This window comes from Saccopteryx leptura, chromosome 2 (genome assembly GCF_036850995.1).
Source record: "Saccopteryx leptura isolate mSacLep1 chromosome 2, mSacLep1_pri_phased_curated, whole genome shotgun sequence".
Taxonomy (NCBI): Eukaryota; Metazoa; Chordata; class Mammalia; order Chiroptera; family Emballonuridae; genus Saccopteryx; species Saccopteryx leptura.
Genome location: NC_089504.1, coordinates 147,248,639 through 147,263,778, shown reverse-complemented (window position 1 = coordinate 147,263,778; position 15,140 = coordinate 147,248,639). Strand labels below are relative to the sequence as shown.

At 40.4% G+C, this 15,140-nt stretch overlaps 1 protein-coding gene across 1 annotated transcript in view; it reads right to left on the bottom strand.

Moving 5' to 3' along the window:
- The window catches only part of ARID2 (AT-rich interaction domain 2), a 203,733-nt gene extending 190,893 nt beyond the window's left edge, over window positions 1-12,840 (bottom strand). Inside the window, exons 1-3 of the mRNA XM_066369020.1 lie at window positions 12,623-12,840; window positions 12,413-12,506; window positions 11,252-11,349 (exon numbers count right to left, since the gene is read on the bottom strand). Coding sequence (XP_066225117.1) covers window positions 11,252-11,349; window positions 12,413-12,506; window positions 12,623-12,714 — 284 coding nt within the window. The 5' untranslated portion in view covers window positions 12,715-12,840. The remainder of the gene's footprint in view (window positions 1-11,251; window positions 11,350-12,412; window positions 12,507-12,622) is intronic.
- Between the last annotated feature and the right edge of the window lie 2,300 nt (window positions 12,841-15,140).

Here is a 15,140-nt window from a genome sequence, read left to right as displayed (position 1 = left end):
TATAAAATAAAAATCAAGTAGGAATAAAAATACTTTTCTTATCATAGTCTGCTAACTAATAAACATAGAAGGAATAACAGAGTTAGGAAATTGTACATCCTTCATAATTGATTCAGGCAAGAATCATCAATCGATGTTAAAAATTGGGTAAAAGTTTGATGGACAATCACTTTTTTATTATTACAGTTTGCATTGAACACTATTTTGTGCCTGACTGGTGGTGGCACAATGGATAGAGCTAAGGTCCCAGGTTCAAAACCCCAAGGTTGCCTGCTTGAGTGTGGGCTCACCAGCTTGTGCATGGGGTTGCCAACTTGAGCGTGGGATTATAGATATGATCTCATGGTTGCTGGCTTGAAGCCCAAGGTCGCTGGCTTGAGCAAGGGGTCACTGTCTCAGCTACAGCGCCCCCCCCCCCCACATCGAGGTATGTATGAAAAAGCAATCAATGAACAACTAAAGTGTCACAACTACAAGTTGATGCTTCTCATCTCTCTCCCTTCCTCTCTCTTATAAGGAAAAAAAAAATTTCCATGGTCTCAAAGTATGTACCCATAGGTTACTTATTAATTATAAAGGAGAAAATAGAAACTTCATGGTAGAAAAGCCAGGAGGATACCACCTTAACCAAAGTTATCAGCAGTAACGAGACAAAGTGACATCACACACCTCCTTCCAAAAACACTTAACCTAAATCTAATCTGATAAAAAAACATTTGACAAGTCCAAATTTTGTAATACAGTTGGCCTATACTGTCCAAAAATGATAGTATCATGACAGGCTCAAGAACTAAAGATATATAATATAAGATCATGGATTGGGCAGGTGTATATGATAGCTAAAAAGACATCTTTGGGACAACTGGTAAAATTTGAATAAGTTCTGTATATTATTAGATAATACAATTATATCCATGTTAAGTTTTCTAAATTTGATACATTTTCTAAATTTGATACTATATTGTCACATAAGAAAGAGAATGTTTTTATTCTAAGGTGCTGAACACTTATATTTCCAAGTAAAGGGCATTAATCTATAATGATATCAAAGGATTAAAGACTAATAACACTTATACAGATAGCAAAATGACAGTAATTTATAAAAAGCATGGCAAGAAAAAAGGGTTTACCATTTTTCTCAAACAAATTTTTACTACTAGATTAAATTAACACATTGTGATATGGAGCTACCTGGAAAAACTACTCAGCAATTCAGAAGTTTGAGTTTTCAATGGTGTAAACTAAAAAGATTATACCAAATCACTGAAGCACTCTTGACCTACTACTTGTGAGTGCACTTGCAGGTACAGCCTGCTAAGGTACTAACTACTGTTTATGAAGCACTAAGTGGTCAGATCTGTACTCAAGTACACAGAAAATTCACTTAATCTATAAACCATTATGGAAAGTGTGATTATCCTGAGCATTATTACTGACAAATTTAAACTCAGCCCCAACTCTCAGCCCTAGCTAGCAGTGGCTCTGATAAAGTACTGACCGGGTACACTAGAGGTCATGGGTTCAATCCCCAGTCAGAGTACCTACCAGAAGCAATCATTGAGTACATAACTAAATTGAACAACTAAGTGAAACAACAAATTGATGCTTCTCTTCCTCTCCCCCCCTTCCTCTCCCTCCCTCTCTCTCTCTCTCTCAAATCAATGGGACATTTAAAAAAAATAAATTCATCCCCATCCTCTAAAGAACTACAGTTTATATATTTTCTGCATACATAAGGACCCTAAGTTATAATCTGTTCTTTGTTTTAAAAGAATGTTGCCATTGACTACATGTATGTTTAAATTAATTTTACTTATTTAAAATAAAATTTCATTTTAAACTATGCAAGGCCCTGGCCGGTTGGCTCAGCGGTAGAGCATTGGCTGGGCGTATGGATGTCCCAGGTTTGATTCCCGGCCAGAGCACACAGGAGAAGCACCCACCTGCTTCTCTACCCTTCCCCCTCTCCTTCCTATTTCTCTCTTCTCCTCCTGCAGCCAAGGCTCCACTGGAACAAAGTTTGCCCGGGGGGGCTGAGGATGGCTCCATGGCCTCTACTTCAGGCACTAGAATGGCTCCGGCTGCAATGGAGCATTGCCCCCTGGTAGGCATGCTGGGTGGATCCTGGTCCAGCGCATGCAGGACTCTGTCTGACTGCCTCCCCGCTTCTAACTTTGGAAAAAAACAAATGAACAAAAACTATGAAAGACGTGTATGTCATGGTTATATAATAAATACTGTCTATGTGCACATAGCAACTGATCATTAACACTGTAAGAATTTACCAATTTTAACAGTCAATACTAAAAAAATGACATATTTTTCATATTTCACAGTAAGATGTGTATTCAAAGAATGGATTCTTATATAACTTTATTCAAGTATTACTTCATAAAAGTAACATTCTAGTTGCCCCATTATATGGAAATAAAAAATAATTTACTAATATAAACAAAAGGTAAAATGTGCCTAAAACATGAACTAATATCTGAAGATACTTAACGACTATGGATAATGGAGAATTATGTATAAGACAATTCTTTGTAAAAGGTAATAAAGTAGGTCTGCCTGACCAAGTGGTGGCGCAGTGGATAGAGAGTCAGACTAGGATGTGGATAGAGAGTCAGACTGGGATGCAGAAGACCCAGATTCAAGACCCCAAGGTCGCCAGCTTGAGCGTGGGCTCATCTGGTTTGAGCAAGGATCACCAGCTTGGACCCAGGGTCGCTGGCTCAAGCGAGGGGTAGCTTGGTCTGCTGAAGGCCCACGGTCAAGGCACATATGAGAAAGCAATCAATGAACAACTAAGATGTCTCAACGAAAAACTGATGATTGATGCTTCTCATCTCTCCCCGTTCCTATCTGTCTGTCCCTACCTATCCCTCTCTCTGACTCTCTCTCTCTCTGGAAAGTTGAAGGGGAGAAATTGTGGCCTTAAAACATGTACAATATACTTTCCTATCTGGCAATTATGGTGGACACTTAAGATTGAGAATTGGATATAACTTACAACAGCTTTTTTATTTTTATTTATCTTTATTTTTTTAAAAACAGCTTTTTTAAAGAAGTAATTCATATGCTTTAAAAGAAAAGTTTCAGCAGTGTAATTTTTTTCTATTTATTACTAAGTTATTTTTCTGAGATTAAATAACAGCAATTACTTCTGAAATTTGAAATAAAAACAAAATTTCACATATGAAAATGGTTTAAAAATGAAAACAAAGTGCATTAAATAAAACAGGCTATTGTTAGTAGTTATTTTTATAGACATTTATACAAGTTAATTTCCCCTAAACAGTACTAGGATAGATCAGCAAAATCTTCACATAGAAAATAAAAGCCTTCAGTAAATTCAATAAAATAAATGCTATCCCACTTGCAGAGAATATTATAAAGTACAATATAGGAAAAGAAAGATCCTAGATATTAAGAAAAACTTATTTTAAAATAATTTTTAAAAATCCAAATAATACAAATACAGTAATAAAAAGTTCAAATTAGTAGCTTCATTTACCCCTCTTCTCCCCTTAATTGAAGTGAAGCCCTTGTTACTGTCTCTAGAGCACAAAGTGTAGGGTGTGTCTAGGCTTTGCTTAGAGATGACAGGTGCAGCTTGAGCAGGTGCCCTAGACCGGATGTCACCTAGAGGTTTTGTTCTGGATGTAGCCATGGCCAACATGTTGATGCCAAGTTAAACTAGTTATCTCAGCAACTAAATTGGTATCATGACAATACTTAGTTCACCTGTTCTCAAACTTCAGCATACTTAAGAATCACGTGGGGCTCATTTTTTAAAAAATACGAAGTTTCAGACAATATCTAAAACCAATGAACAATCTTTGCACTATAGCAGGACAACTAAGCCTCATGATCTGAAGAACACAGCACTACCTATTACCTATGCCTAAAATTCAACTTGAATGTTATCAACCTTTAGATCTAACTATCAATTTTCAGAAAATAAATACTAAGGATAGATGAACAGGTTAACTGACACTAGAAGGAAAGGATCAACTAAATCCAGAATTTGGGACATTCTAAAGGACAAAACGACCCCATTACCTCAACAAATCAACAGTATGATGGGAAAAGGCAAGGGGACCATTAAGAACTAATTTGGGGCCCTGGCAGGTTGGCTCAGTGGTAGAGCATCGGCCTGGCATGCAGGAGTCCTGGGTTCGATTCCCGGCCAGGGCACACAGGAGAAGCATCCATTTGCTTCTCCACCCCTCCCCCTCTCCTTCCTCTCTGTCTCTCTCTTCCCCTCCTGCAGCAAAGGCTCCATTGGAGCAAAGTTAGCCTGGGCGCTGAGGATGGCTCTGAGGCCTCTGCCTCGGGCGCTAGAATGGCTCTGGTTGCAACAGAGCGACGCCCCAGATGGGCAGAGCATCACCCCCTGGTGGGTGTGCCAGGTGGATCCCAGTCGGGCGCATGCGGAAGTCTGTCTGACTGCCTCCCTGTTTCCAACTTCAGAAAAATACAAAAAAAAAAAAAAAAAAAAGAACTAATTTGGGGTGATGAAGAACAGTGTACAGATGATGTATTGTAGAATTGAGCACCTGAAACCTATATAATTTTGTCAACCAGTGTCACCCCAATAAATTCAATAAAAAGGGGGGGGAAGAAAAATAAAAACCAACTCATTTTAGATGTTAATATTGACAAAATACTTTCACAGGCAAAACAAAACAAACAAAAAACCAATGAAATAAAACAGCCAAAACAACAGATTCAGCCCCATTCAAAGTTCTTTTTCAGTAAGATGGGGAGGACCCTGCCAACATTGACTTGGGTATTAATAGAACGATGGACCTATCATTTTTGGCCAAGAATTCAAACAAAATGTGAAAGCTATTCCCAGATATCACCAAGATTAAGTTCTAGTGCTAGGTTATTATAATATACTTGGTCAACAGGGTATATATCTTGTAGAAAGGCATTAATTTCCAACTTACAACATAACAAATATGCAAAAAGTATCCAAGCACAAGTTAAATTTATTTGTTTTAAAACAGAAAAATATATGTTAGACTCTATTTTAATAACATGATTCTGGGAAAGCTTAATGAAATTCATAGGTAATTTGAATGGTACTGAGAGTGACAATTTATTTTAAACCACCTCTTTATTCCAGATACCCCCAAAGTTTTACTTACTAACTAAATGTATTAATAAATTTTATGATAGCCTGACCAGCAGTGGCACAATTGATAGAGTGTCGACCTGGGGTGCTGAGGATCCAGGTTCAAAGTCCTGAGGTTGACAGCTTGAGTGCAGGCTCATCCAGCTTGAACGCAGGGTTGCCTGCCAGCTTGAGTGTGGGATCACAGACATGACCCCATGGTCGCTGGCTTGAAGCCCAAGGAAGCTGGCTTGAGCAAGGGATCATTGGTGTGGCTGGAGCGCCCCAGTCCAGGCACGTTTGAGAAGCAATCAATGAACAACTAAGGTGCCGCAACTATGAGTTGATGCTTCTCATCTCTCCCTTCCTGTCAGTCTGTCCCTGTCTGTCTCTCTCTCTCAAAAAATAAAATAAAGGAATTTTATGATAGGTAACCAACACCAGCATCAATCAGCATATATGTATTTTGTATATATCTGAATAGAAAATCAATCTGTTTCCTTGGCTCTACTATGGATAATAGAACTAAACATGTTATTTACATTTATTTTAAATTCAAAAGCCAATACTTTTACATAAATGTGTTGTAGAATTGTGCACCTAAAATCTGTATAATTTTGTTAACCAACGTTACTCAAATAAATTCAATTTTAAAAAGCCAATACTTTTGCTTTTCATAAAAATGCTTACAATTTCAGGTTGTAAAATATCTGAAGATAATCTTTAATCCTAACATTTCCATTTTTAACTATAGTAAGTTTGGTCCTTGAACCACTATCTATTTCTGAACAGTTTTCCCTGATACCAAAATTCATGATAGGACTTCTCGGTTTTCTAAGTTGTAGAACTGAATGAGGTAATATAAGTTTTTAGCAGGACTATCACTATCATGCTACTTCAAAATTACTATTCCAAAATACAAAGTTCTAAAACAATGTGATCAATGATTCTGCTACAATTCTTTAGAAAGGCTTGTTAGAAAAGTATAAAAAACAAAATTTTAAATATAAATATTTTGTTAAAAAAAGAAGCCTCTAGTTAGAATGATAGACAACAGGGGAAATAAAGACAGCTACTTGCCTTTTGGGTGCTGCTGGTTCAAATAAATCTTAAAAGAGAACTAACCAATCAAATAAAATTAATTGTAAATTGTTTTGCCCTAAAGACTATCATGCCAACATATGAACCACTGCCTAAGACTGAAAAATCTTTCTCATGGTCACATATGTCTTTGTCACACACATTGTAATTTAAACAGTAGAAAAAATATGTTTCCCAAATTGTGCTCCACAGAATTTAGTAGGTGTTCTTCAAACATGGGGTTTCATGCCACACCCTTGTGAGGTGTGGTGGGTGTCTGGGCAACATCACTTACTGTGGGTAGGGGATGGGAAGTAATAACCAGTGTTTTCCCAAATTAGCTACACTTCCACAATGCACATTATTAGACTCAAGTCTCAAAAAAGTCCTACAATACAGTAACAAAGTTTAGCTTTATTACTCAAATTCATTTGACCCTTTTTCAAGGAAACATATTAACATTTCAGGAAAATAAGTTTTTAACACAACACAATTTGGGAATTTCTACTCTAATTGCTCCTGAATAACAAGAGTGTGGTTATGATGGCGGTGGCAAATCAAAGGAGCAGAGACAGAGAATCCCATGCCCCAGAAGTCTCTCTAATTCCCAATTCTGACTAACCCTATTTTTACCAGTAAACTTTAATAGGGTCTATGCCACTCTGGAAAATGCTCAACAAGAAGCCTTCACCAAATAATAATAAATACTCCAAATATTTTATCTAAAAATATAGATTGAGTGCTTGCTTGCTAACTAATATACCTAAATTCCAATGAATTAAAATGTTTTGTTTTTCCTTCCCTTTCAACTTCCAATATTATTTACTTCAGGAATATAAAAGATCAACAGAAGAGATAAACTTTTCTAGCAGGGTTAAAGTGGGTTTCACACACAACCAACTATGGAAATATTGACTCCACAACAGAGAAGAGGTAGGATTATAAAAGATTCCTCTTATTTAGTACAACATTTTTAGTTAACATCTGAGACAAAAAACTTAAATGCAAAAATGCATATAAACATTTTTGAGAGTTAGAGTTCTTAATTTGAATCCTCAGTGAAATTTTTATCTTCAATAAGTTATCTATTTCGAAAAAAGATTTATTTCCACTTTGGGGCAAATTTAAGCTGCTTAAAATATGGTTTGTAAGACACAACACTAACCTAGCTGAGCTCTGATCAGTCTTTCAACTTTCTACTCTCCTTTTTAACAAATCTGCATGTCCTTTAAAATGTAACAATATCAGAAGATGTCAAAATCAGGTTTGTTAAAAATGAAAGGATACAATTTAAAATTATTATTTAAAATGCATACATGAATAATTTATTTAGATACAGTTGTTCTTCCAGTCTCCATATTACTTTTATTTTCCTTCCTTGAAAAGGGAGAGCAATCTCTAGTAATCAATTATGTTTAGCAGTTCACAAATTCAAGGTATTACTTTATTTTCATATTTATTACAGTTTTGAAGCATTCTTTCACTGAACCTCAAGTAATTCATAAAAGGCTTTCTCTTAAAAGAAATGATCTACATAGTGGACTGTAACTACAGAACATATGAGTTTATCCATTCTCTATAACTGACAAATGTAAACTCTATTGGTATTATTTAGGGAGGGTTTTATCAATGAAGGGAAATAGAATAAATTCACAATGCAACTGAAAATTCACTACGGTGGGTGAAACTCTACAATTAAGTTCCTGACTATTCTAAAGGTAGATACATGTAAAGAAATCATGTAATATGAGAAAACCGGTAACATATAATTTGTACAAAAATTTTTCATGTCTAAGATATTTCACTTCCTTTCCAAAAAATCAAGTTTTATAATGGAAACATCAAGTTACCCTTAACTATAGCTGTACTACTGTAGTCAGTAAGTTAAACGAAATTATTCAAGTATTTGAAATATTTACCTAAATCTTCACACCAAGACTTCAAATTCTTAATGGAAATAAGAGTAATAATTTCGCCCCCAATCTTAGCATGACAATGGGGTTAAAAAAACCCGCCTCACAGAGTAAATAAAGAGCACAATGGGTATAAACTTGGGCAAAATTTAACCAAATATAATTTCCAATTATATTTTAATTTTTAAAAATCACTTGTTACTAGCAAACTGAACTCATAATAGATTAAACATTGCAAACACATGTCAGGAATACAACTTTTTTGTCCAATTAACAAATGCCACTAAAGCCATTCTGATTTTTTTTTGGTACTTTAATTTCTTCATTTATGAAATGTGTAAAATTATACCTTATCCTTTTATACTTTAGGGATAATCTAATAATAAGCATTTATGGAATATATTGCAGTTTATGTGCCAAGAAAGAAACTAAATGCAAACAAAATATATGGACATCACGGATGATTAATATACAATTCTCAAATAGAGTACTTTTACACATCATCAGTAAGGACATTTAAAAATACTAAATTCCAATCTTGAAACAATCAATTGCATTTTCAATTTTAGACTTGGAGGAATCTTTGCAGGCAGTCTAGAACAGAACAGATACATGTTTGATACAATCAAGCTAATTTTTGGCAGACCACTAAACTCAGGTCTCTATTTAATAACTGTCTACGTTTATATCAAAATAAACCTAAAAATGTTAGAAAATATACACGCCCTGCACACGAGTTTGCTCTTATTTATTGAAACGTCTGTAATATCATGAAGATATATGATAAAAATACTAGGCTAACAACCATCCAATTAATAATACGATTACAGAGCAATGTCAGTTCTGTAATCTTGTAGAGTAAATGAGAACTACCACATATAAGGACAGTCTTATAATAGGTCAAATGAAAAAGCAGTTCATATTAAGGAAATTATTCCATCTATGATTTATAAAACACATTATCTGCTATCAGAAACCGTGATATTCAATTTAATATATGAACGAGGTAACTTATAAAGTCACTTGATTACTATTTCTTACTATGAAGAGGCACTCTTATGGTTAACAGAATCACTGTGAAAGCTTGGTGTCCTGTCTGCTAGTTACGATTTTTCAGAGGAAGGTATAAAACCCAGCATCATATATGTCCTCTAACTATGCAATATTACTCCACTATGAGAAAAATCCTTCAAGGTTGGTAGTACCCAATTTTTGACAGCATATACATATATTTGTATTTCTTTAGAAGCCACACAAATCTTCTCATGGTTTTATTTTCCAAAACAAATGCTCAACTTTTTTTTTCCAGTAGCCTAGCTACAATCCTACAAAAACAAACATGGAGAAAAACATATGGAGGAAAAACAAGTTTAGCTAAAGACATAGATCAAAAAACAGCTTCTAATAAGAGTATAGTGCTCAAATTGATCTGAGAACAATGTAAAAAGTTACAACCTTGAAACTATATAGTTAAAAATAGTACCTAGAAATACAATCCGTGGATGATAGGATCTCAAGATACAAATCAAAACTGGAAAAACAGTATTTATGTAACTTGCAAAAAATTGGAAGCCTAGCCATTTAATTGATTATACTGAAACCCTGTTAGGATGAATGTAAATTCTTCAGAAAAGCACACATCTATCTCATGAACCATATATATCACACAGTACCTTATGGGTATTAAATTTCAATCAAGCAATCAATCAGTCAAACCAGTAAGTATCAGGCATAACTTTAAATATGTATTTTAAACAGTCTAAAATCCAAATGGTTCAAATTGATTACCAGAAAACCGGCACATGTATTAATAGTATTCTTCTCAATATTATAATAAAAGGGAATGAGCAACTAAGTATCACTATCAATATAAAATTACCTACTTCTTACCACATTTTGTTTTACTTTTATTTTGGTCCCTTATTTTAAAATGTACTCTAACACACGTGATCACACACACACCTTAGATAACATATTTAATAAGTTCTATACTGTGTATCTCAGTAACTACCCATACAGTTTTGGGAACTTTTCAGCTTCAAGCCTGCAGTCAATCTATGAGAGCCAATAGGAAGAACGCCTGGGCAATTACTACAATTCTATTTCAGAATGCTAAACATAACACAGAATATCTGCATTGGGATATCACATTTGCAGTAATGATAAATGCCAAACTCAAATTATGTAAAAGCCACATTATTTTAAAAAGGCCATCCTATAATATCATTATTAAAAAGTAGTAAGTATAATAAACAATATTTTAGTTCTAAATAACAACCACCAATTAAGGACCCTCAATGGGCAAGTAAACATTAAAAATAAAAGATGACCTCATAATAAAGTACAATATAAAAATATTCCTAGGAATAAAACTTTGTGACAAAAATAAAGATGATCACAAAATATATTATCTAAACTTCTCACATACCACTAAGAAATTTACTCATCAAATAAATAGTCAAAATAAAGGTAAGAATGAAAGAAAAATCCAAATCATAGTATTTCCTTTCAATAGAATCTTTAATTTTCCTAAATATGCAATAATTCTTTTGAATGTTTTTAAGTAACTTAAAATTTATTTTAAAAATTATTCTAAAAACGATCCTAGTCATCTAAGGCTATGTAGAAATATTCTACTGAAAAACTACTCAGTAACACGGTTTCACACAAGAGGTTTCATTTTATAAGAATCTTATAAAGTCAGATTTAAAAAGACAAAAGAGTTTACAAAACAAAGAAAAAAATTTCCCAAGGGACACCAAGTTTCATTAACTATTTTAACTCTTTTACTAAGCATCACCTTTCTGCACCTCTTTGGATATCAAGCAATCAATAACAATGTCACAAAGAATGTTTACCAAGACCAAGATGGGGGGGCGGTGTCACCTGTAATGATCGAGTATAAAAAAAATGTAAACAATCCTAAAATAGGTGAGGAAAACTTTCACCAACTTCACTTCATGGATATTTAATGTTCCCAGGCTGAAATTAACAGAAGTTCAGAAAACTGCTTGGTGTGCAAGTTGGTGTGTGTGTGTGTGTGTGTGTATGTGTGTATGTGTGTGTGTTTGCTAAAAACAAATCTCCCCATAAGTCCTTTATTTCCAAATACTGTGCAAGAGTCACTACTACTCACCGCAAGTAATACTGTTTTAAAGCAAAGGCAGCGTTAGAACAACTTCTGGGAAAGTTGAACTCTTCAACAATTTCTCCCCACTGATTCTTCTCAGAAACCTGTTAAAAACACAGCCACGCTTGTCTGAAAATGCACAATCCAAGAAACTCTAACCTAACTATGAAATAAATACCCATTCTACAGAGATCTGTAGCTACCCAGCCATCAATAGGTGTTTCGGATCGATCCGTAAGAGTTACTGAGCAAAGACTGCTCGAATCAGTGTGTTTTCACCCGAGAGTCCTGTATTTAATAGGACTTGTTTTGTTTGGGGGGCGGGAAGGGGGGGTCTGGTGGGTTTGTTTTGTTTTTGAAGCCCGGACAATAACCAATCGCAAGTCCCTCTGTCGCCCCCTTTTAAATCTCAACGCGGTCGGTTTACACCAAAAAAAAAAAAAAAAAAGTTCAAAAGGATCAATACTGTTCCGGACAGCGACGTCCGCAGGTTCTGGGGGGGCCGGAGCCGATTCCGATCCCTCTCCCAGATCTATCCATCTCCATAGGCCCTTCTTTGAGGCCTACAGCTTCTGCCTAGCCTTGAAGCCTAAGATGGCTATTTGGAGACAGGTCCCGGTTTCTTTTGTTAGCTATATAAACCGAGGGCGACGGGGCGAGGCTGTGCCCCCGGCTGCCGGGATCATTTCGCAGCCGATTATCGATGTTAAACCTGCCCGCGCTAATTTTGAGTTGCACGAAAACTGCTCTCAGAGTCTGTGTGTCTCTGTGTCTCCGCCTGTGCTAGAGCGGCAGCGGCGGCAGAGCCGACTCGCGAGCGAGAGGGCGCGGGCACGGGGCGGGCGCGGGGCTTTGGCGGGCGCCCCGCACGCCCGCACGCCCCGCCGCGGCGCTCAGACCCCGCCGGGCCGGCCGGGCAGCGGGCAGGGCGCGAGCCGGCGCCGGGCCGCCCGCCCGCCCGAGCCCCGCGCCCGCCGCGCGCACGCGAGCCACCAGGCCAAAAACAGCCCCGCCGCCGTCCGCCTCCGTGCCAACGGCTGCGAGCGAAAAGAACGCCTTTTGCCCCCGCGGGCCACCCCCCCGGCCCCGAGCGCCCACTCCGGGGTCAAAGGAGACTTTTTGGAAGAGGCCAGCGAGAGGGAAATACAAATTAAAACTTCCACTCACCTTCGCGAATCCGCCTAAAGTAGTGACTCTGGTGTAGAGACCGTGAAGATCCAGTTCCTTCCCACCCACCGCAGGGATTTTTTTAAAAGGAGACCTGCGGGAGAGAGAGAAAGCCCCGCACTTGTCAGCCGGGACCCCGCGCCCGGCCCGGGCGGGAGAGCCCCGTTCGCCCCGGCTCGCCCGGCGCTGCCCCCCCGGTTCTGCTCTCACCCTCTGCTGTGGTGGAACTGCCGCAGCTCGTCCAGGAAAGCAAGTCCCTTTCTCCGCTCGTCCGGAGGCGCCTTCCCCGTCGAGTTTGCCATTATTTTTTCAAAGGAGGTTTTAAAAAAACCCAGATCGGTGTTTTAAAAGCGCCCCCCGCTCCCTGCGCTTCCTACCAGAGCCCGGAGCCCATTCCTCGGCCGGCGGCGGCGGGGCTCAGTCATGGGCCGGCGGTGGCGGCGGCGGCGGCGGCGGCGGCGGCGCAGGGAGGGAGGGAGGGAGGGGGAGGAGGAGGAGGAGGAGGGGAAAGAGGGAGCGGGAGGCCAGGGGGAGAGGAGGGAAGGAGGGAGGGGAATTTCTAAAAAAGTTTAAAGAAATCGGAGCGAAACTAGAGGGGCAAGCGACTGCCAGATCCGCGCGAAGTCGCGGGGCGAGCGCGGCCCCCACCGCTTCCTTCCCTCCCTCCCCGCGGCCCGGCTCTCGCCCGCCTCTCAGCGCCGCCGGCTCTGGCGGCTCGGCCTGGGGACGCGATTCAACATGGTGCTGCTGCCGGGCGCGCGCGAGCGAGCGAGCGAGCGAGGGGAATGGCGAGCCGACGGTGAGGGGTCGGGGAGGCTGGAGGCCCGGGAGTTTCGGGGGCGGCGGCGGCGGCGGCGGGGCTGGGGCAGGCGGGGCTGGGGGTGGGGAGGGGGAGGTCTGTGTGGTGGTTTGTGGAAAGCGAGGTGACAGCGTGTGTTCCGGCCGCGGCTCCGCAAGGCCCTCGCATACATTCACGCGCGGCCTCAGCCGCCCAGGAGCAGAAGGCACCGGCGGCAGCTGAGCCGCTGCGCGCCGCCCTGCCGCTTCTCTCCCGGCCAGCCCTCCTTTCTGCCGCCGCCAGCGCCTCCGCCACGGCTGGGCAGCCAGCACGGCACAGCGACCCCCGAGGGCCGGCCGCGGCACTGCACCCGGCTCCACACCGCCCCGGCAGCTCCTCGCGGGGAACAATAGACTGGGCTCGCCGGGTTTAGGGTTCATCTGCAATGTGCCGCACATTTCACACGCACACAAAGCCGGCGGAAAGGGGGGCGGCGCGGGGAGACAGCCCCTAAGGGTTTTTTCAGGGTTAGGGGTGGAAGCAACGTTAGCGTCCCGGGCCGGGCTGTGGGGAGGGCTGCTGGGGAGTCCCGCGCCCGCCCGCCCGACAGAACCGGGGCGGCGCTCCTGAGGAAAACGAAGCTCCGTGGGGCAGCTCTTCACGCTACGCATCATTCACAGATGGGAATAAAGTCAATTTGTTACCCTTTTTTTTTTAAGGTCTAAAGGAATAGGCTTTTTTGAGCCTTCTGCTAGTATTTTAGGTATCTGGTTAGCACACTTCCCATGAATTATCCACAAACTAACTTTAGCAAACTATGAATTAAATACAGTGTGAACTGCCCTAGTTCTGTGGAAATAAGAGTAATGCTCTTAATTCATTTTGCCTTTGGTTGGTTTCACGTATCAAACTAGATTATGCTGTGCTGAGTTATGCAAACAGTAATTAAACTGGTTGGGAAGCAATCTTTTGAACTTTGACAATTAACATTTACATTTTCATATTAAGGAATCTTAAAGATAAATGCACTTAAAATAAATATTGAATAAAACCATGTTTTCCTTGCTTTCCAGTGTCTTAAATGCCACCCCCCGTTTATTTTTGAAGATTAAAAAAAAGGACTGCTTAAATGGGAGACCAAACATCTCAACAAATACTACTAAATTTTGCATTTACAAGGGGTGCTGGAGTCGGCCCTAAGCTACAAAAGTTAATTAAGCTTCACAATATGTGAAGCATATCATTATTCCCATTTTAGTGATGGCCACTACGGGCAAAGTCACTGAGTAACCCAAGGTCACAGGTTAGTAAATGTCTGGATGGGTTATTTCAGGTAGGGTTCCAATGGGAACATTTTATTGGTAGTGAAAAAAAATTATGTAACAGTCCAACATGCTTCCGGTGCTCACTCTAGGAAACGGATTTATTTCCCAAGTAAAGTTTGTCTCTTACGTGGGGTCGGAATAAGGTTGTGGCTAGGAGGTTCCTGACACCCAAGGGCCAGTGAATGTCTCAGAAGGCTGTGAGGGGCGGGGACCCAGCCAGGGGAGTGGAGACAGCGGGCCTCGGCCGGAGGCGAAGGGGCGGGGGAGGAGGGAGACCTAGTCGTCTGTCCCTACCCTAACCGGTCCTCCTAGGGATGGTGGAGATGTGGGCCGCAGAGCTGCGTGGCCTGGCTGTTCGGATTCCCTAAACGCCGCACTTGCGCACAGCCCCTTACGTAACTGTCAGCGCCGGGGATTCCCCAGAGGAGGTCATTCTATTCAACCATTACATACACCCCGGGCTTCTGCCACCGCCTCACAAAATGGCGGCGCCCATAGAGGAGACAGCGGCCGCCTGCTCGGCCCCATTTTGTGGGAGGCGAGAGATCTGTCAACATGGGAAACCTCCGCTGAAGATGCGTCCGAGTTCGGAAAGGCTACTTAAGGGATGGAGTCGGGAGGATTG